Source organism: Gadus chalcogrammus, chromosome 23 (genome assembly GCF_026213295.1).
Source record: "Gadus chalcogrammus isolate NIFS_2021 chromosome 23, NIFS_Gcha_1.0, whole genome shotgun sequence".
Taxonomy (NCBI): domain Eukaryota; kingdom Metazoa; phylum Chordata; class Actinopteri; order Gadiformes; family Gadidae; genus Gadus; species Gadus chalcogrammus.
In genome coordinates, this window is record NC_079434.1 from 4,633,426 (window position 1) to 4,653,425 (window position 20,000).

The following is a 20,000-nucleotide window of genomic DNA, read 5'->3' on the forward strand; positions in this document are numbered from 1 at the left end:
TCGCACATACATAAATAAATACACACTGCCACACCCACAACCACGGTTGTATGCTGAGATTATGTTACAGGATTGAGTTTAACAGCATTACAAACTCTCAGTGTGATGGTAACGTGATCTGAGTTTGGAAATTCTACTGGTGGACTGAGGACCACTGAGACTCCGACACTGAAACCCAGATACACTGGGAAACTTTATAGCCCCTGCCGGCTAACACAACACCACTATGGAGCCTATAGATCTCTCTCTGTCGCTGTTCTATCTCTTTATATTTGTTTTGCCAAAACTGAACAATAATTGAAGAGGACGATGAACATCACATTGTAATGTAGACACAAATTGTAAATAGAAAGATGCATACAGCGCTTTATATGGTGTCCGATTATTGTAGTCTCACATATCAGACTTATGATAGACTCATGCGTTGAAAAAATATCACTGTAAGTGCCTGGTTGGCGAACACGGGGCCAGAACTAGCAAACTGTAAAAACACACACAACACTGTTCTGGCCACTGTGGGAATACAACTCCCCCAAAATCCCCTTCTGAAAGCTTCAACGACTCTTGCAAATACATTTTCTTCTGTAGAATATCTCTGTATCCAAACAGGAAGCAAGTCGTAACTCCTCCCCTTGGTTTTTGGGGTTCTCCGGCCAAGGATCTGTGCTGCCAGCCCCCAGGATTTCTGCTATACAAAATGTATCTGAAGAAGATCCAAATACCCAGATGTACTAAAGTAAGAAAGCAGAGACAGATGACTGAAGCTCAACCCTGAACAATGTTGTTCGGTCAAACATTAGCTTTAAACAGTTGTGTCACACACACACACACCCACTCACACACACAAACACACACACCAGACCACACACACAGACACCCACTCACACAAACACACACACACACACACACACCAGACCACACACACACACACACACACACACACACACAACAAACACACACACACCACACACACACACACACACACACACACGCACACACTTAGACATTCATGAAATCAAACAAAATGACCACCTCAAGCAGGTTTGTATTGAAGTATTTTGCATAACTGGGTTTTTGAGAACATTAAAGAAAAACACACACACGCACACACACCACCACAACTACACTCGACCATATAGAGATGTGATTTACTGGAGTCTCATCTATTACTCCCTCCGGCCATCTCGTCCTCCCCTGTCTAATCACTCCATCCTCTCGAGAGGTCAGTCAGCGACCAACTGTTCCCTTCCCACACACACACACACACACACACACACACACACACACACACACACACACACACACACACACACACACACACACACACACACACACACACACACACACACACACACACACACACACAGCAGCTAATTGACTGGGCCGCTTAATAGTTCAGTGAATGGGACTTTCTAAAAAAGACCTTTCCGAGCCCCTTTAAATAAACATTGATTGAAATTTCTCCTCAGCTGTAAAATAGAGTTTTGCACATAGAATATATTTTATTTACGAAAATCATTTTCAGCTTTACTTTCATATTTTGACTTATTTAGAGAAATATTTTTTTGATGGTGCTATGGGTGTGTTTTCTTGCAACGGACGCATGCTGAGACAAGAGGTCTCCGAGGGGATGAACGAGAGTGGTCCATACGGCCCAAGACTAAACAGGAGTCAATTGACCAACTGATTTTCACCGCAGACCTATGAATCATAACAAGAGATAAGACAAGAAAAGTCAGTCAGAGTGAATAAAGAGCTGGAACTAATAAAGATATTCCCAATGGAACTGCCACTCAATGGCATAACAAAAACAATGATTGAATAATTATAAAAGTACAATGCAGAAAAGTTTCCAGAACACCGTGGTACTAACTCACGTTAGACTATAAAATACCAGTGTGAGTATCTATCATTTGTGTTCGTCTCACGACCCATTCTTGAGACACTCAGACACACAAACCGTCATACACCTGCAGTCTATCAATCTGTCTATCAATATTGCACTTCCTTTCCTGCTAAATCCTCTGAATCACCTCTTCTTTTTATTCACCCCATTCCATCGTCCTCCCCTCCACTCTCCTTCCTATTTCGGCCTCTCTCTTCTGTACTCTCCATTCCCAGTAATGGTTCAGTATTGATTAGCTGAAGGCCTCTGATTGGCTCCCCGCTCAGCTCCACTCACCACTTACTCCTAATTACCTTTACCCACACAGACACACACGCGTGCACGCTAGCACACACACACACACACACACACACACACACACACACACACACACACACACACACACACACACACACACACACACACACACACACACACACACACACACACACACTCCACGTGAATGTGCAGTGTGGTTAACCTCTTGCTCTACAATTGAACAGTTACTGTAGAATCGAGGGGGGGGGTTGGGGTAAAAAGCAAATAAAGGGACGTAGTTAAAGTTCTCTCTCTCTTCTGGTTCCATCTCCGTTCATCTGCACCCAACCCGCCTCCTGCTCGACATTCATCGCAAGAATCAAAGAGCTTATTTGGCATGGAACAAACGTAAATGTATACAGCTAAAGCACAAAAAGTAAAATGTGATATAATATAATGATAAACAATGTAATAATACCACAAAATAAACTTCTCCCTATCTAAACTAGGGAGAAATTAAAGAAATGAAAAAAGGGCGAAAGGAAACACAAATTTAATTCTGAAACTGAAAAGGTACGACTAAGCATTACATATTGTTTTAGCCTAACGGTTGGGATGGGGTTAAGTCACTCTCTCTCACTCTTTTTTTCCATCTCGTAGTCGATCGCCCCACACAGAACAAATTCAACGATTCCAACTCAATCATAAAAAGCTGCTGACGGCTCTAAGTGCGCCCCGGCCGTCTGTTAAAAAACATCTTCCTAGAATAACCCAGCGTACATCCAGGGCTAATTGTGGATCATGGTCGCTGCCTGAGAAGCACTTTTTCTTTTAATGATCACAGAAAGAGGTTTGACGCTGGCACACGTACCATTTTTCCGTTCTGTTTTAGCAGACTCAGTGTGAACTGTCAAAGCAAACGGAGCCGCGGCGGAGCTGGCTCAAGGCCCAGACATTTCAACCTAGTTCCTGCAAAGCCTCCTAATTCCGGGGTCAAGTTCCTGCACTGGAAATGCGTTCACAACTTCCACAGCTTTATATTTCGCTATATGTGTTAATAAAATCCAGCCAGATGTAATTTGCTATGTATTTAAAAAAAAAAATTGAAGATTTGTATCTTGCTTCCTCAGTCACATCTAAAGTACCTTCTGGCTGCAGAGGCTGAGAAGGCCTTGCTTTATAAACTATTGATAAGGCCTATTCCATTTTAACAGCGATGGAATAATCAGGGAAATGTATACTGTCAAACCTTTTACAAAGTTGTCCTCTTTAGGAATTTAGACCATTTCACAGCCTGCAGTCTGTGTTGTTTTTGGTCTAATCAATTGTCATGGTCATTACCTCTGCCCCCTGCTCCCGTTCAAGAGCTGCAGCCCAACAGTAGGCATGCCACTTCAAAAGGTGTTTCTCTTCAGTCAGGAAGGCTACCTCGATAAATATATGCAATATTGGAAAATAAGTTTTGAACACCAAAATAAACGCTATCAAATGTAGACCCAGTGAACCAATAATTCAAACCACCGACCTACACACGCACAAACTCAATTATGTATTAGATGAGGGGCTGGAGACAGTTATCTGTCAATCATAGCTCCATCATGGCAGCCAGTGTTCTGTCGTAGAGCTTGATGGATCAGTAAACCCTTTCTTAATGTCTAAATGTGAATTCATGAGGCTGAATGGCGCCCATCACAAACAGCTGATGACATGAAAAGAGTGAATAGAGCAGCCGCTTTCACTGCCAACATCAAGTTGATGAAGAGAGAGAGAGCGAGAGAGAGAGAGAGAGAGAGAGCGAGAGCGAGAGCGAGAGAGAGAGAGAGAGATTAACAGATTAACAGATAAATTGTGTGTTGTTTGTAGTTGTACTTCCTGTTATGTGCAACTGATAAGAGTATGTATGTTGGAATGCATTTGTACCTACAACACGGCGACAACATTTAGGTCCAATACCAGTGGGAGTTAATGTCAGCCAGAGAGACTATGTTTGTGGATAAAACTGGTGTATATCTATGAACATAGACATTTCCTCTCATTGAGGTAACTTTCTTTTATTCAGGCATTCAAAAAAAATGAAGACTAGATCAAGAAAACAGATGGTTCAACTGTTCGCATAGCCAAAATCAAGCGGAAATAGTATACTTTCCTTACGGAGTTGGTAAAACCCTTGTGCTGAACAGCAGCAAACTTCGTTTGAACAAATTGATACAACAGTACCCCCTGGTGGCCAATAGCGTGACACAGCTTGATCGCTGCACATTTCGAGCAGGTTGAATCACTCCTGTTATGTTTTTCTCATGTACACCAAAATGTTCCCGGGTCATTTGACCGTGTGCATGTTTGAATATAAAAAAAACAAATGTTGTAGGCCTACCTCATAACTGTACTGTAACTAACACTTAAATCAATATTAAATGCAATAGGGTTATCAACCTCACACATCTCGTTGTTCAATGAGGATAATGCATGCGTTTTTTCATGACAGAAACATATTTTTTTAAGTACTCAAGAAACACGTTGATATAAAATAACTTCAGTCTACATATTAGGCTTTTATGAATGTCTTTTCCACTCAAAACATTTTTATTTTCATTGGATGAGGTTGATAAATAAAAAGGAGACGCTTTTCCTATCCGGTGTCACAAAAATAGAGAAACATTTTCTTTGTTACAGGCATCATAGGTTTGAATCTGCAATATGCACTTTTTAATAAAAAATAAAAAGTGCATAATATGTTGTTTTAATAACTTTAAACAACATATGATCTTGTTTAAAATGTTTTTTACACCCGACAGCAATAAATAACGTATGGGCAATCTAAAAGAAGCGAAAACCCCCAAAATTCTGTACCTGCTATAATTCTGTTAAATTGCTGACCAATCAGTGCCATTCGGTCCGAATCTAAAGAACCAATCACAAGCCTGCGCGTTCTCTCCCCTCTGTAGTGTGTGCGAGCCTGAGCTCGTTCACGGAGGGCAGAGAACGCGTTGTTGCTGACAGTGGACTACTAGACCTTTGTGGAGGTAGCACAAGCTTGCACAATGGAAGAGAAAAATAAGCAGTGAGGCAGCGCAGCGACCAGGTTTTACGCAGCAGCGCTCGTGCACGGCTGTGTACCGAGGGGTGGGGAGGTTAAACGGAACTCCGAGGAGAAGCTAATTTCAAATCATACTAGCTCTCCCAGATCGCGGTAAGAACTATTTGCCATCTAACCCGAGGTCGAGGATATAGGATGGCCTCCAGTGCCCTCCACTGTTCTTGAAGTACTTTAAATACAATTGAAAAATAAAAGTTGGACACTTTTTGTGTTGATGGCTGGCCGAGTGTGATTGGACTATGGGGCTAGGATCAATACGCAACATGGGTGCAGCCTCACCCCGCCCCAAAGTCCAATCAGTCTGACTCGGGCGAAAGGAGGCTGCTTAAACCAGCCATCATCCACATACGCACTCCCGCAGTTACCATTCTTGAAGATTGTGACACTGAAAATATGACAAATGTGCCATGACATTGAATAACTTCAATTAAGTCTCATTATCTTACCTAAGGACGAATGAATTTGGTTTCATCATAAAATGTTAAAGGGCCCCTGTTATAACACCAGGTGTGAGTGCGATTAGCCATTACAAGCCGTTTGAAAATCTGACTTTTACAGTGTTTTAGTGACATCACAAGTAGGCTTGTCCACCTCAATTTATGCTGGATAGTTTTGCCTTTTGGTAAACTGGTAAACTGGTAGACTGTGTAACGGGGGTTAGGCAGAACCCTAGTGCACAGACTGACAATGGTGACAGGGCAGTTCAAAGGTTTATTGATTGCACCTAAGATCAGTAAACGGGGACAGGCAAGAGCTCGGGGACCGGCAGGCAACCAGGTAGACTGGGGGTACAGTAACCGGCGGGTAGTCGGACAGGTGGGGGCTCGATCACTGGCGGGCGATCAGGCAGGCAAGGGCTCGTCGGCGGGCGGGTAGTCGGGCAGGCGAGGGGTCGATTTCAGGAGGGCAGACCGGCAGGCGAGGAGCCGGAAACAGGGGAGCAGACAGGCCGGCAGGGACTCGACAACAGGCGGGTGTTCAGACAGGTGAAGGTTCGGTAACAGGCGTTGGAGAAACCATTCTGGAGTTGCGGGAAAGCTCTGCGAGTAACGAGAGACGATCTGGCAGAGACTGAGGCCCCGTTTACACGAAGGGAAAACGCAGATATTTTCACACGGTTTGGCCTCTCATTTACACGAAAACGCAGTTTTTGTCACAGAAAACGATCATTTCTAAAAACTCCGGCCAAAGTGGAGATTTCTGAAAACACCGGTTACGTGTTGTCGTGTCAACGGGTAGAAACGGGGTTTTAGGTTCTGAAACGTCACATTATGCGCCAGGAAATGCTTAACGTCATATGAGCGCCCTATGTTTACAGTTTGCTTGTTACAGGAAGACGCTCGTGTTATTCGTTGTTGTTGATTCTGATGATTCTGATTGGCTTGCATGGCTTTATCCTTCTCCCTACACTGCCGCCCATAGGTTTGGCATAGTTATAATGTCCCAACGGCGTATTTATCCGTTTTGATGTAAACAACAACTTTTTTGAAAACGATGTTGTGTGCACAATGTTATTTTTGAAAACGGAGGGGGGGAAATATTCGTTTCTATAAATACCCTGCTACGTATAAACATGGCCTGAGTAGAGAGAGAGGATTGATATAGAGGGAGCACAGGTGAAGGTTGCTGAGCTAATGAGGTGAGATCAGCGTGGCAGGCAGGTGAACGGAAAAATCAGGAGCAGACCATGACAGACTGATGCATTAGGAATGAGTGATCTCTTCATCAAACCTCAACACTTTCTTTACTGCTCGCACAACTCTCTGGAAGTTAGCAGGTTTAACAGCCCCCTCCATGTTATGTTTTGAGAATTCTGTGCACAGACACAACAACAAACGCCCCACTTCACAGAGCTTCTGAAAAAGGTAGTCATACTTTGCAGTGACTGGGCAAACTGTACTGGGCAAACTGTATAATCGATTATGTAAATTATTTTAGTCTATGCTATTTCTGATGACATGTTTCTAGCTAACAGTTATGACTGGTTTCTTCACCACATAATGGACAACATCAAATAAGGTTTTAATGATTTTGTAGATAAGTAAAAGACTGCAAACATGGCCACTTTGCCATTTCCGCTTAATCCAAGACAGACCAAAGGTTTACCTGGGTAAATTAGAACATGTGGCTTATTTACCGTTCCAGGCCCACATTCAACATCTTTGCAAAACCTCCTTCTTCTACGTGAGGAACATTGCAAAACTCCGCCCCATACTCAGTCTCCCCGATTCCAAAAAACTTGTCCTCACCTTTCTCTCCTCCAGGCTGCACTACTGCAAAGCACTCCTCATCAGGATCCCCAGCAAGAACATCCAGCGGCTGCAGTACATCCAGAATTGTGCTGCCAGGATCCTGATGTGGATGCGGAAGTACCACCACATCACACCCATCCTCAAGTCCCTCCACTGGCTTCCTGTCCAGTACAGGATCGAATTCAAGATCTCCCTTCTGTCCCACCAGTGCCTCCAAGGCACTCCCCCCCGTTACCTCAAAGAACTCATCAGCCTCCATTTCTCCTCACGCCTGGAGCTGCAGCCAGACCCAGTACTTTGGTTCTCCCAGGTTCCTTATCCAAATATTCGGGTTTACAGGGGAATCTGCGGACATGCCTCCAGAACTCCTTGCGAATGCACATACCTTGACAGTACATACAGTGAATAAACATTCCTATCATTGCGTTATCCTTCATCAGTATGATGTTTAAAATTTAACTTGTTCCTATTTTTTTCGAATAAAATCTTCCGCTCTTTAGATTTATCAGGAAGGGTAAACACATGAACTACTCAAGCATGTGTCCTGTGCCTTTTCAAGTGACCGGAGATTTTACTCTGTGGCTTACCACAAACGTAAAAGTATTTTTTAAAAGTCATATTCTGAGATGTTAATTCTTGTTTGTGTAGTTCAGCTACACCCTCTGGCATTTTCTTGAATATTTTGTTCAGATATCCTGACTCAGATGCAACAGCAGCACTGGGAACCATGGGCACATCTAGGACACTGGTCTCTGACCTAGATGCTCCAACCTCAGGCATTACTGGTTTAACTTTCAACTGAGGCATGAAGTCTAAGCTTGCAACTGGATGCAAGCTGGATGCAAGCTGTGTGTTCCTAATTGTGTTCGCCAACAACAAAAAGCAGAGTGAGTGGCAACATGTTGCTGCAGCAGTGAACTCTGTCAGTAGCACGGAGCGCACAGTCCCAGAATTAAAAAAGAAGTGGTCTGACATAAAGTTACATATTTTTATGTAGCATACCAATAAATCGTTATGGTCCCTAAAGACCCTCTCCCTCCGAATCCTGCCCTATGCATGGTCCGCCAGAAGTGCCATATGGTGCAGCATTACCACGGCGCTCACCTCTGTATTTATAGGGTTACGGTAATAAGACTGACCGAGAACACCTTGGATAATCCGTTTGTAATCACCCACGTAAAATGTTCTTGAACATAACCCCTTTTTAATGCCTGATTTGTCATGAAAAGCATCAAGAGTAACGGACAACGATTGTGATGAGTGTGGCTTGGTTTTCCACACTTGGGATTTAATTGACATTTGATTATGGGTTTACAGTGTCACATAGAAATATGTTATTGACACATGTTGGACAGATGCTTTATTCCATGCAGTGGCGCCGTCAGTGGACAGTATGGAGTGACGGGATTAAAATATTTATTTATTTTCTATTCTAAGTGGATGTTTCTGGAGTTATAACTGAGAAATAACGCAGTTGACTAGAATTAATTTCAGCCCCGTTTTGTGCGTACGCAACGGTTATAAATGAGACCCCAGGTAACTTTTTACCATTACTCCATGGTCCAGTTCTGAATCTCACGTGCCTCACTATGGTTTTGGCGTTGGACATAGGACAGCATGACCTTCCTTTTGGAGATGCTCTGACACGGTCGTCTAGCCATCACAATTTGACCCTTGCTTACTTTTCTTGCCGAAGAACTGAATGCTCCCCTTCTGCCATAGTAGCAGTAGTAGCGGTGGCATCCCTATCTGCAGCTGTGCCCTCAAGGACGTTTCTCTGCTTCAACACAGGAGTGTGAACATAGTTCTTCAACCTTTGTGCTCTTGTCATATTGAGTGGTCTCTCTGAGACTACTACTTCTATATTATACAAATAATAATAATTGATCCGTATTTTTATAGCGCTTTTCTAAGTACTCAAAGACGCTATACAAATAAGATAGGAATACATACAGACAGTATAGACAATCAAACAAAAGGTAAAAAAAAATAAACACCACCACAACAATAGCCAACACATTAAGAGAGCAGGAGAGAGTGGAATATGGCGGAGGACGATTTGTCAAATGTTGTAGGTGGTCCTGAAGAGATTTAGAAGAGTTTTAAGTTGACTAACATTGACAAATGTTAGTTTATTACAATAAACGGTATATTTCAATAAACTTTTTATTCCGAGTTTCGTTGTCAATAAAATTTGAATTATTGCCATGCGAGAGAGCGAGACAAACATTCTTTTTTTTTTACAACAAGGCACCACATGTAAGTCCAATGGGAGTTAATGTCAGCCATTAAAAACTATAGGACAACACTATGTTTCATGTTAAACTATGTCTGAAACAATACTTTTAACAACACTGTCAAAAATGAATGGCCTGTGAACTCCAAGGCCCCAGGGAAACAATAGAGATAGGAAGTTGATACAACCGTCTACTTTCATTAAAATTAATACATAAAAAGTATATAAGTAATTAAAAAGTGTCAATGTACTTGAATTTCACATAGATATCCTGCAGGTAAATTCAGAAATGTTTCTTAGAAATCCACAGGTGAATTCATAAATTTGCAGTTTCTTAGCGTGCCCCCGGAACCGCAACGAAGACCTTGGCAGATAAGAAGCTTCTAAAATAGAGTTCCTTTCAATCCCTTAATGCGATGCGCCTCTAGAGTATGCTGTGGCAAACAGAAGAGCTTGACGGAGCAGGGTTTTAGGAAGCCTGGCATATTTCCGTCCAGCGAGTTGACTCTTTCTGGGGCTTCAGACGTATAGCCGGTTTCCTGTCTCTCTGTTCCAGTGTGTCTCTCTTCTCTGCTGGCTTCCACTCCAACCGGGTACTCATTACTGGTTTCACCGTCACCGTCATTCACTGGCTGTGTGATTGTCTGTCTGCCTTGGTTGTCGGTCATTGTGCACGTGCGTTTGGCCAGTGTGTCTGTCTGTCTGTTTGGTGTGTCCATCTGTCTGTCTGGTTGGTCTATCCGTCTGGCCAATGTTTCTGGTGTGTGTGTCTGCCTGCCTGGTGTTTCTGTCTGGCCAGCTGTTGTATCCGTCGGTCTTCCTTGTGTATCTGTTGAGTTTTGCAGTGCAGTTTTGCAGGGCCAGCTCAGTGCACTCATTCTGACACATTTAAAGTATTTCTCCACGGGTTGCGGAACCTTCTGGGGTCTGCCCTGAATATGGATCTCTCCAAACGCAGGCTTGGGAGCATCCATTCCGCCCCTGGCTCCAGAGCCTGTGTAACTCTTTGGCACTCTCTTTTTTACTTTACGTTTCCCCGTCGCCCTTTCCACTGGGATTTCGGAAAGTCTGGGGGAACGAGCTTTCCTCTTTCGACCTTGCCGCAATGTCTGTTTCGTCTCGACTTCGCCAGAGTTCATTGGCTCCGAGTCTGTGCTAAGGGCCAAGAGGTTTTCTTCAGAGCTCCACCTCAGTTGATGAACAAACGGCTCCGGGCTTCTACTGTTGTCGTCGTTGCTTTCGGGTTGTTCCCCATGCGGGTGCTTCTCGTATTCGTGTTTCATGAGATCTTCCTCCATGCGGAAACACTCTAAACACTCAAGACAGAAGAAGTCTTTCCTCTGCTCCCGGTGGTCTCTCCGGGTTCTCCTGGTGAGAACTGTGATATCACTGCCAACCACAGCGTTTGTGTCCTCCATATGATTGAGCTCCATGACACCATAGACCTTCGTCTTAACATCATTGGAAGCCTCCCTGACAACATTGAGTTCAGAGACGTCATTGACCTCTGTGATGTCTTTGAACTCCCCCTTGATATCATTGGCCTCCGTGATCGGGTTGACCTCCATAATGCCGTTGACCTCTTCAACAACGCTGTCAATGCCAATGTCGTAACCACCATGCTTATAATAAGTAGGAGCTTTGCTAGCTTCCTTGAAACCAAAGGCAGAACCGTTTGCAATGTTAGCCTCTCCGGAGCTCGGAGTGCTGTCAATGTTAGAAACATTAGCCTCTCCGAAGCTAGTGGTGCTGTCAATGTTAGAAACATTAGCCTCTCCGGAGCTAGCAGTGCTGTCAATGTTAGAAACATTAGCCTCTCCGGAGCTAGCAGTGTTGTCAATGTTAGAAACATTAGCCTCTCCGGAGCTAGCTTGCTTAGAATCAGTCTGAGATTTGATGGCTTCCTGGAAACCAACATAAGCGTCTGCTGCCGTGGGGAAACTCGAAATGGACGGATGCTTCAGCCTCATGTGATTCGTAAGGGATCCCACCGTTATGTAGGCAATGCCACATAACTGACACCTGTAGCGCCCCGTGTGGACTATTAAGTGGATCTGGAGAAGCTGATTGGTCTTCATGTCCTTGTGACAAAAAGAACACTCAAAGGGCGTCCCCGTCCTCACTCCTGGAGAGAGAACACACAGAATGTGACACACACAGAGACAGAATATGAGAATATATGCTTAGAATGATGTACAACTCTGAGACCCAACACACTAATGAAATGAAGGGGAAGGAACATTTACATTAAGTGTTTATTCATTTCCACTTAATCATTGCTGTGATATGTCTCAGGAAGTCCTAGTTAAATCTATTGTAAAATGCATTTTCCGAAACATCTTCAATGCCTTAAAAATCCAAACCCGACGGAGTAGTACACTTCTCCATCCGAAGTTTTCGAGTTGACTAATTTAATATGACAAAAGCATACATTTGGAAACAAATGTAGCTGGTAGCATTCAAAAACACATTTAGGTTCAATCAGCCAAAAACCAAACCTAACCAAATACTTCACTCCAATCGACTACACCACCAATAATACAAGTTTGATTATTCCAAACTAAACTCACCAGCGATCGCCTTACTTCCTCGGCCCTCCTCCTCGACCGCCTCCTCCTCTGCTAGCTGCGGACTAAGAGGAGCTATGAGTCCAGGAGGACAGCCAGGACCCACCGCCTCCTCTTCTGCTAGCTGCGGACTAAGAGGAGCTATGAGTCCAGGAGGACAGCCAGGACCCACCGCCTCCTCTTCTGCTAGCTGCGGACTAAGAGGAGCTATGAGTCCAGGAGGACAGCCAGGACCCACCGCCTCCTCCAGGCCCTTTCCCTTGGCATCATTGACCCCTTCAACGTCATTGTCCTCCACGGTGGGGTTGACCTCCATGTTGGGGTTGACCTCCATGTTGGGGTTGACCTCCGGGGTGGGGTTGACCTCTGGGATGGGGTTGACCTCCATGTTGGGGTTGACCTCTGGGATGGGGTTGACCTCCACGTTGGGGTTGACCTCTGGGATGGGGTTGACCTCCACGTTGGGCTTGACCACCACGTTGGGGTTGACCTCTGGGATGGGGTTGACCTCCACGTTGGGCTTGACCACCACGTCGGGGTTGACCTCCGGGATGGGGTTGACCTCTGGGATGGGGTTGACCTCCACGTTGGGCTTGACCACCACGTCAGGGTTTACCTCCATGACATTGAGCTCCATGGCGTTGTGGACGTCCCCAGCACTAAAGTCCCTACTCCACGCTCTATCAGTTGGAAAACTGGAGGGTTCATGACCAACAACGTCATTAGCAATGTTAGCCCCGGTAATCTCTCCAATGATCGCAGCGCAGTCAATATGAATGTTGTCGTTCCCAGCCAGCTTAGAATCAGCAGGAGCATCTCTAGCTTTCCTAGAATCAGTCAGAGCTTTGTTCACTCCCTGGGAACCAACAGAAGCGTTTACCTCTGCTGCCTTGGGGGGGCTAAGAGCGCTACCGACCGCCATGGCAACCTTTTTTGAGAATTTGCAGGGCACGTGGCCACCAATGGGTTCTGGGATCGCCAGCGGATGCTTCCGCTTCATGTGAAAGCGAAGGGTTTTCCCCGATTTATAGGAAATCCTGCATAACTCACACCAGTAGCCGGTGTGGAGTTTCTCGTGGATCTGGAGATGCTGCTCGGTCTTCATGTCAATGTGACAAACGGAACACTCAAAGGGCCGTCCAGTCGTCACTCCTGGAGAGAGAACACACAGAAGGAGACACACACAGAGACAGGATATGAGAATATATGATTAGAAATATGTGACGCTCTTAGACCCAACACCCTAATGCAATGAGGTGAAAGAAATCATTTACATTAAAGGCCCTATTTTAACGGTCTGAAACCCCAGTGAGAAGCGCGAAGCGCAAGTAGCTTTGTGGGCGGTTCTATGGCGAAGTCACTATTTTACCGGCGCGAAAATTACTCTTGCGCCTGCCGCAAATCTAAAAAGGGTTGGTCTAAAGTAGCCTAATTACCCGTAGGTGTGGTTTGGGCGTAACGTGCAATAAACCAATGAGAGTGCCAGCTCCCATCCCCTTAAAGAGCCGTGAGTGCATTTGAATCTGACGAGTTGATATTTTGACAGCGCGTCTTCAGTCTGCGATGAGACAGATGCACATGCATTTCAAACTTCAAATGGCTCAGTTTATGGCCAAATAATATGGCCTAATTTACACACGGAATAAGGTTTTCTTCCACAACTTCAGAAATACTGGGTCCTCAAATAAATGGCGGCAAAGAAAACGTATATGATATAACATATGATATGCGGTAACTGTGGTTCTATTTAATGATATACGCAATACATTATAAACATCGTTCCTTATCAGTATTGAATGCATTATCATTATCGACTTGTGTTCCTAATATGCATGCGTCGCCCCGTTAATATACAGTGCCATGGACTGTATTATGCGTTACGTGTTTAGTTTGCGTGTGTTTAAACAGATTGACGCACACACGCGTGCCTGCATTCATAATTCTTTTACAGATACACACGTGCGAACCCGCATTCATTCATTCTTTTTAACACTCACTTGCGGTAAAACAATGTTTTCTCACAATCAAATACAATAAATCCTAAAAGTTATGGGCATGTACACGGACTAACCCTAACCCTTAAAAGTACAACTTATTGCCGCTGTATCAGCTGTTCTTGCCCAAATAATTTACCAAGAATGTGTGGCTAGGTAGATGAGAGAAGCAAAGTGTATGCGTGAGGTGCACATGCAACATTATGCATGCGCCATTAAAATAGCATCTGAACAACGCGCCACTGACATTAAACCAGGTATTCCCTGGTTTGTGGCGCAAGTGATTTCTGAAACTGCAAAATAGCACCAGGGAACGTTTGCTCCAGAACACGCCCCCCCCCCTTTCGCCGAACCGCCCCTTGGGGCGCAAATTCCCTAATTTACCGACGCGTGGCACAGGGGGGAAAAGAACGCTCTGCGCCAGTTGCAAACTAGTAACGACACATGCGCCAGTGATTAAGTGAATTGTGCCGGATGCAAGATAGGGCCCTAACTGTTTATTTACTTCCACTTAATCATTGCCTTTAATATGAGTTAAATCTATTGTAACATTTATTTTGCAATACATTTTCAATGCCTTACCAATCCAAACCATAGGGACTTCTACACTTCGGTCTCCAAAGTTGGTGAGTTTATTCATTGAATTGGACAAAATCATAATTTTGGAAAAAGATGCATGTATTCAAAAACACATTTAGGTTCAATCAGCCAAAAATGCGATCACATTAAACCGATATCAATGACATAACCAAATACTTCACTCCAAATCGACTACACCACCAATAATACATTATTATTATAAACTAAACTCACCAGCCATCGCCTTACTTCCTCGGCCCTCCTCCTCGACCGACTCCTCCTCTGCTAGCTGTGGACTAAGAGGAGCTATGAGTCCAGGAGGACAGCCAGGACCCACCCCCTCCTCTTCTGCTAGCTGCGGACTAAGAGGAGCTATGAGTCCAGGAGGACAGCCAGGACCCACCGCCTCCTCTTCTGCTAGCTGCGGACTAAGAGGAGCTATGAGTCCAGGAGGACAGCCAGGACCCACCGCCTCCTCTTCTGCTAGCTGCGGACTAAGAGGAGCTATGAGTCCAGGAGGACAGCCAGGACCCACCACCTCCTCTTCTGCTAGCTGCGGACTAAGAGGAGCTATGAGTCCAGGAGGACAGCCAGGACCCACCGCCTCCTCCAGGCCCTTTCCCTTGGCATCATCGACCTCCATGACTGGGTTGAGCTCCATGGCGTTGTGGACGTCCCGAGCACTGAAGTCCCTACTCCTTGGGAAGTCAGTTGGGAAACTGGAGGGTTCACGACCAACAACGTCATTAGCAATGGTAGCCACGTTAGTCAATTCAATGCCCGCAGTGCGGTCAATGTCAAGGTTTTCAGAGGCCGCTAGCCTGGATTCAGCAGGAGCATTGCTAGCGTTCCTAGAATCGCTCAGAGCTTTGTTGGCTCCCTGGGAACCAACAGAAGCGTTTAGCTCTGCTGCCTTGGGGGGGCTGGGAGTGCTGTCGCCCGCCATGGCAACCTTTTTTGAGGATTTCCGGCGCATGCGGCCACCACTGGGTTCTGGGATCGCCAGCGGATGCTTGCTTTTCACGTGACATTGGAGGTTTCCCACCTGTGCGAAGGCACAGCTGCATAACTCACACCTGAAGGGCCTCTCTCCCGTGTGGACCCTGAAGTGGACCATCAGCCGCTGCTTGGTCTTCATGTCCCTGAGACAAACAGAGCACTCATGAGGCGCTCCCCTCGTCCCTCCTGGAGAGAGAACACACACACACACACACACAGAGACACACACAGAGACAGAGAGACAATGTGCTTAGAAATATGTGATACTCTTACAGATCCAACAGACAGAATCAAACGACATTGGCATAAGAGAACAATGCCCAAAATCGTGCCCCAAAAATATATAAACAAATTGAATTAATGATGAAGGAAATAATAACACTCACTTTATTTATATCCATTCAATAATTTCAGTATTATGTCTCAGTATTATGTCGAGTTAAATCTATGTAAATTGCTGAGTACTAAACTGAACTTTAAAAATGACAATTCCGGTGTAAAATGGATCTGGGATGTTTAATATGATAATGAGTTGGAATGTTCGTTTGGGAGCAAAAAAGCGAGTATAGACGCATTCTTAAGTTGGTTGTTTTTAGCCGATTCTACCAAAACGCTATAAACTTGGAACGATGGGGGTATTTGTTATGGTAAAAACTAAATCGCTACTTTAAACCACTTAAAAGGCTAGATGTAGCCCGACACTTCTTTGGAAGTATAATAAGTGTCTTAACATAAAACAAGGCATTGATAACTTTGTAAGTGTACAGATTGTTTATCAAAAAGGACGTTTTATACACACACAATACCATCAGTAGTTCACCCGTTGACGCCTTCCTGTTCTTAAGACTCTACTCGAGAAGATTGGCCAACACAGAGCTTGGGTGTTGCTGACGGATGTCACAATCTCTGTGTTAGTCAATCCACCTTTCGAGTCTTAAAAACCAGATGGCGTCGAGGGGTGATCTACTGATGGTATTGTGTGAATAAAATGTCCTTTTTAATAAACAATCTTTACACTTACAAAGTTATCAATGTCGTTTTATATGTTAAGACCCTTATTATACTGCCAAAGAAGTGTCGGGCTACTTCTAGCCTTTTAAGTGGTTTAAAGTAGCGATTTAGTTTTTACCATAAACACATGCCCCCATCGTTCCAAGTTTATAGCGTTTTGGTAGAATCGGCTAAAAACAACCAACCTAAGAATGCGTCCATACGCGTTTTTTTGCTCCCAAACGAGCATTCCAACTCGTTATCATATTAAACATATCCCAGATCCATTTTACACCGGGATTGTCCTTTAACATATGTTTTTGTTGAAAGATTGGAGCTGGTTGCATTTAGAAGAAACACATGTTTTAACCAGGTATCACTGCATTACCTCAAACTAAACTCACCCGCGACAGCCTCTTTCGCTTGGCTCTCCTCCTCGTTCTCCTCCTCCTCTGCTAGCCGTGGACTTAGAGGAGCTATGAGGCCAGGAGGGGTGAGGTCCACCCCCTCCTCCAAGTCAAAGCTGCTGGTCCTAGGGGGGGAGGAAAACAGGGGAGAGGGAGGTGCTCGGAGGCCCAGAGAGGTGCAGGATTGGGGGCTCAGGGTTGGGGGCCCGGGGCTTTGCAGGCCAGTTCTGGATTTGGGCAGGATCCTCTTAAGGCGCGGCAGGTCCTTCTTGGTTTGCGTCAGGTCCTTCTTGGTTTGCGTCAGGGAAGTATAGAGGTTGGGAAGAGTGACTGGGAGGAACGTGGACGAGGAGTGGGGGCGGGGCGATGAGGAGGGGCTGGAGGAGGCCGAGGAGGAAGAGGAGGAGATGCAGATGGGAGTAGTGGATCGGACTGGGTCGACTGGGGGCAGTTGGGCCTCCTGGTGCTGCTTGGTCACCGATTCATTTAGCGACGACGTGTTCCATTGGGACACACCTCTCCCAACAGTGGTCCCAGCAGAGGTGTTCCATCCAGGTGGGGACAGAGATGAGTTGGAAGATGGGCTGGGGTCCATCAGAAAGGCTGGCGGGCACCCGGCCATGGGGTACCCAGCCGCGGGGCCCCCGACAGTGGCGTACCACGCCGTGGCGGTTCCGGCCGTGGTGCGCCCGGTTGTGGTGTTCCCATGAGGACTGCGGCCGGCCGAGTCGTGTTCCTCGTTACTGGTCTTTAACATTAGCATCGTTGTAGGCGGCAGATCCACTTGGACAGCGGCATCTCTGCTCTCCACTGACTTTGCTTCTCTTCCTTCACTAGGCAAGACGAGTTGGAAAGGAGGAGGAAGTGTTGCCATGGCCATGTGGTTGCCACAAAAATGACACTGTATGGTAAGCTTGTCGTTATTCTCCACGACATATGCCTCTGGTTTTGACATTTCTTCAAGACGTGGAAAAGGTGATTCTTCATGCAGTGCTTTCTCCAGGACTGATCTGCGCTGCTTCAAATACACCTTGGTTAATTCCTCTCCGGCTAAACAATTTTTGTGAGACGGATCAAAACCAAGGGATCTCAAATCACGTTTTAAAGACATTTTTTCAAAATGAAAAATAGTCACATGCACATGATTAATTTGTATGTCTTCAATGGACGTGAAGCTTGAACACCTTGAGGAGAGGAAAACGTTGTCGGTAATCCTGGGAGATAATTCAGTGACCGGAACTGTGGGATATGGACCTTCTCGTTTCTTTCTCTCTATGCTGAAAAGAGAAGATAAACAGGCTAAACCAGTCAGCAACAATAGTCATTGAATCCATCCAGCTAGAGTGATAAAATAACTCAATTTCATTTGGTAACCACTTTGGGACACAGTATCATGTAACTCACTCTCTCGTTATCGTTCCTACATGCTTCCCATGGGGTATTGATCGTTGTTGTTCTTTTAACAATTTGGCTAAACTGTTATAACATGTACAATTCCGACGAACCAAGTCATGCTGCCGAGCACATATAATGACACATCTATATTACCTGATGTATCTCTTCCTCCGGTGGGTTTCATGAGGTCAAAATATGCGAAATGCTATGTTATTTTACTAATATTTTTTGGTTAAAACCGGGCAAAAGACAACGTATCTAACGGAGCAGTGAGCGAACACACACTTCCGGTCGGTGAACCTTGCATTTCACAATAAAGGTCGAATACCAAATTAGCATCAACATATGGACCACTTTCAAATGGTAAGGTTTTAATTATTCTGAGTTTTTTGTAGTTTATTATTCATACTGGAAGCCATTGGAAGAGAGTTGACTTACAATTTTCCTGAGTAACTTCCTTGACAAAATTACATTAAATTTCAAAAAATAAGCCACTCAATAAAATAACAAAAAAAATGTTGAAGGTGCTGTGTCTTTATTCAAATTCTTCCTCGTACATCTGGCTCAGTTCAGTGTCATTTGTCATCAAAAACAGTTTATCAAATGCAGTCTTTATTACATTCGGTTTTCCATGCGTAGGCCTACTATATAATGAATTGTCAACACAACCTTTATTATAGATGACCAACTATTGTGTGGACTTAATAAAATTAAACATATATATTTATATTCTCTGTGGGTGGCTAATATAAACGATTTAATAAGCGCATAAAGAGATGAAAGTTGAATAATTAAACCAAGCCCAAACCTTTCCATATGTCAAATCCAGGAGCTGTTCTAGCTTTACAGGTTTAATGCCATTTTACCTTAATTTGTCATCTTGTCAAAGACAGATTTGGCTAAAGATTAGTATATTGTTGCTATTCATTATCTAATTTAAAATTAAGAGTGGGATAGTTAGCCATTTCATTTCTTTAGGTTCCAGATATAATACGTTGTGTATCTTTGCAAAAGGACACCAGTGTTCCTGAATAATTTGGACCTCAATAACAACTTAAGGTCTTTACACTCATGAGCTAATTATAATTAAGGAAGGACGGTTTAGTGTTTGGTGGTTTTGGCCTGTTCATGGTCAAGTTGAATGCCTCAGTGCATTCTGTAAGCCTACAGTATACATCTGCACATTAACAATTATTTTACACTACATTTTATAATATATAACATCATAGTATGTCTCTTTTCTTATTTCTCTCTGCTTTGATAAACTATAATTTGTTTTACAAATATATAGACAATCTGAATGCAGTATTCTGCTGTTCACCCCTATAGTATTATACAATG

General features: G+C 44.4%; 2 protein-coding genes across 5 annotated transcripts in view; both read right to left on the reverse strand.

Annotated features, from left to right (window-relative positions):
* Window positions 1-6,875: 6,875 nt before the first annotated feature.
* On the reverse strand, window positions 6,876-18,956 carry LOC130377102 (uncharacterized). Of its 2 annotated transcripts, XR_008894127.1 has the most exons (6): window positions 18,813-18,956; window positions 17,262-18,541; window positions 15,103-16,053; window positions 12,299-13,447; window positions 7,728-11,853; window positions 6,876-7,653 (listed from the first exon to the last, which is right to left on the reverse strand). XR_008894127.1 is itself a non-coding variant. In XM_056584077.1 (5 exons), the coding sequence occupies exons 2-5, from the start codon at window positions 18,373-18,375 to the stop codon at window positions 10,112-10,114; spliced, it is 4,956 nt and encodes a 1,651-aa protein (XP_056440052.1). In that variant the 5' UTR covers window positions 18,376-18,541; window positions 18,813-18,956; the 3' UTR covers window positions 6,876-10,111. The 2 variants fall into 2 exon arrangements, 1 of the variants encoding a protein (XP_056440052.1); XM_056584077.1 differs by having other exon boundaries at window positions 6,876-11,853.
* A 207-nt stretch (window positions 18,957-19,163) lies between these two features.
* actr3b (actin related protein 3B) overlaps window positions 19,164-20,000 on the reverse strand; it is a 9,882-nt gene continuing 9,045 nt past the window's right edge. For all 3 annotated transcript variants that reach the window (XM_056584078.1, XM_056584080.1, XM_056584079.1), the window contains one exon: window positions 19,164-20,000. This exon is cut by the window's right edge and continues 1,153 nt beyond it. The gene's annotated coding sequence lies outside the window, so the exon portion shown is untranslated.

Bases quoted from the DNA above. Each gene is read 5' to 3' on its own strand.
- LOC130377102 (XM_056584077.1), bottom strand. From the start codon at position 18,375: ATGTCTTTAAAACGTGATTTGAGATCCCTTGGTTTTGATCCGTCTCAC. The intron at 13,448-15,102 runs GTGAGTTTAGTT...TTCTCTCTCCAG, and splicing joins AGGAAGTAAGGCGATGGCTG to GAGTGACGACTGGACGGCCC. The intron at 11,854-12,298 runs GTGAGTTTAGTT...TTCTCTCTCCAG, and splicing joins AGGAAGTAAGGCGATCGCTG to GAGTGAGGACGGGGACGCCC.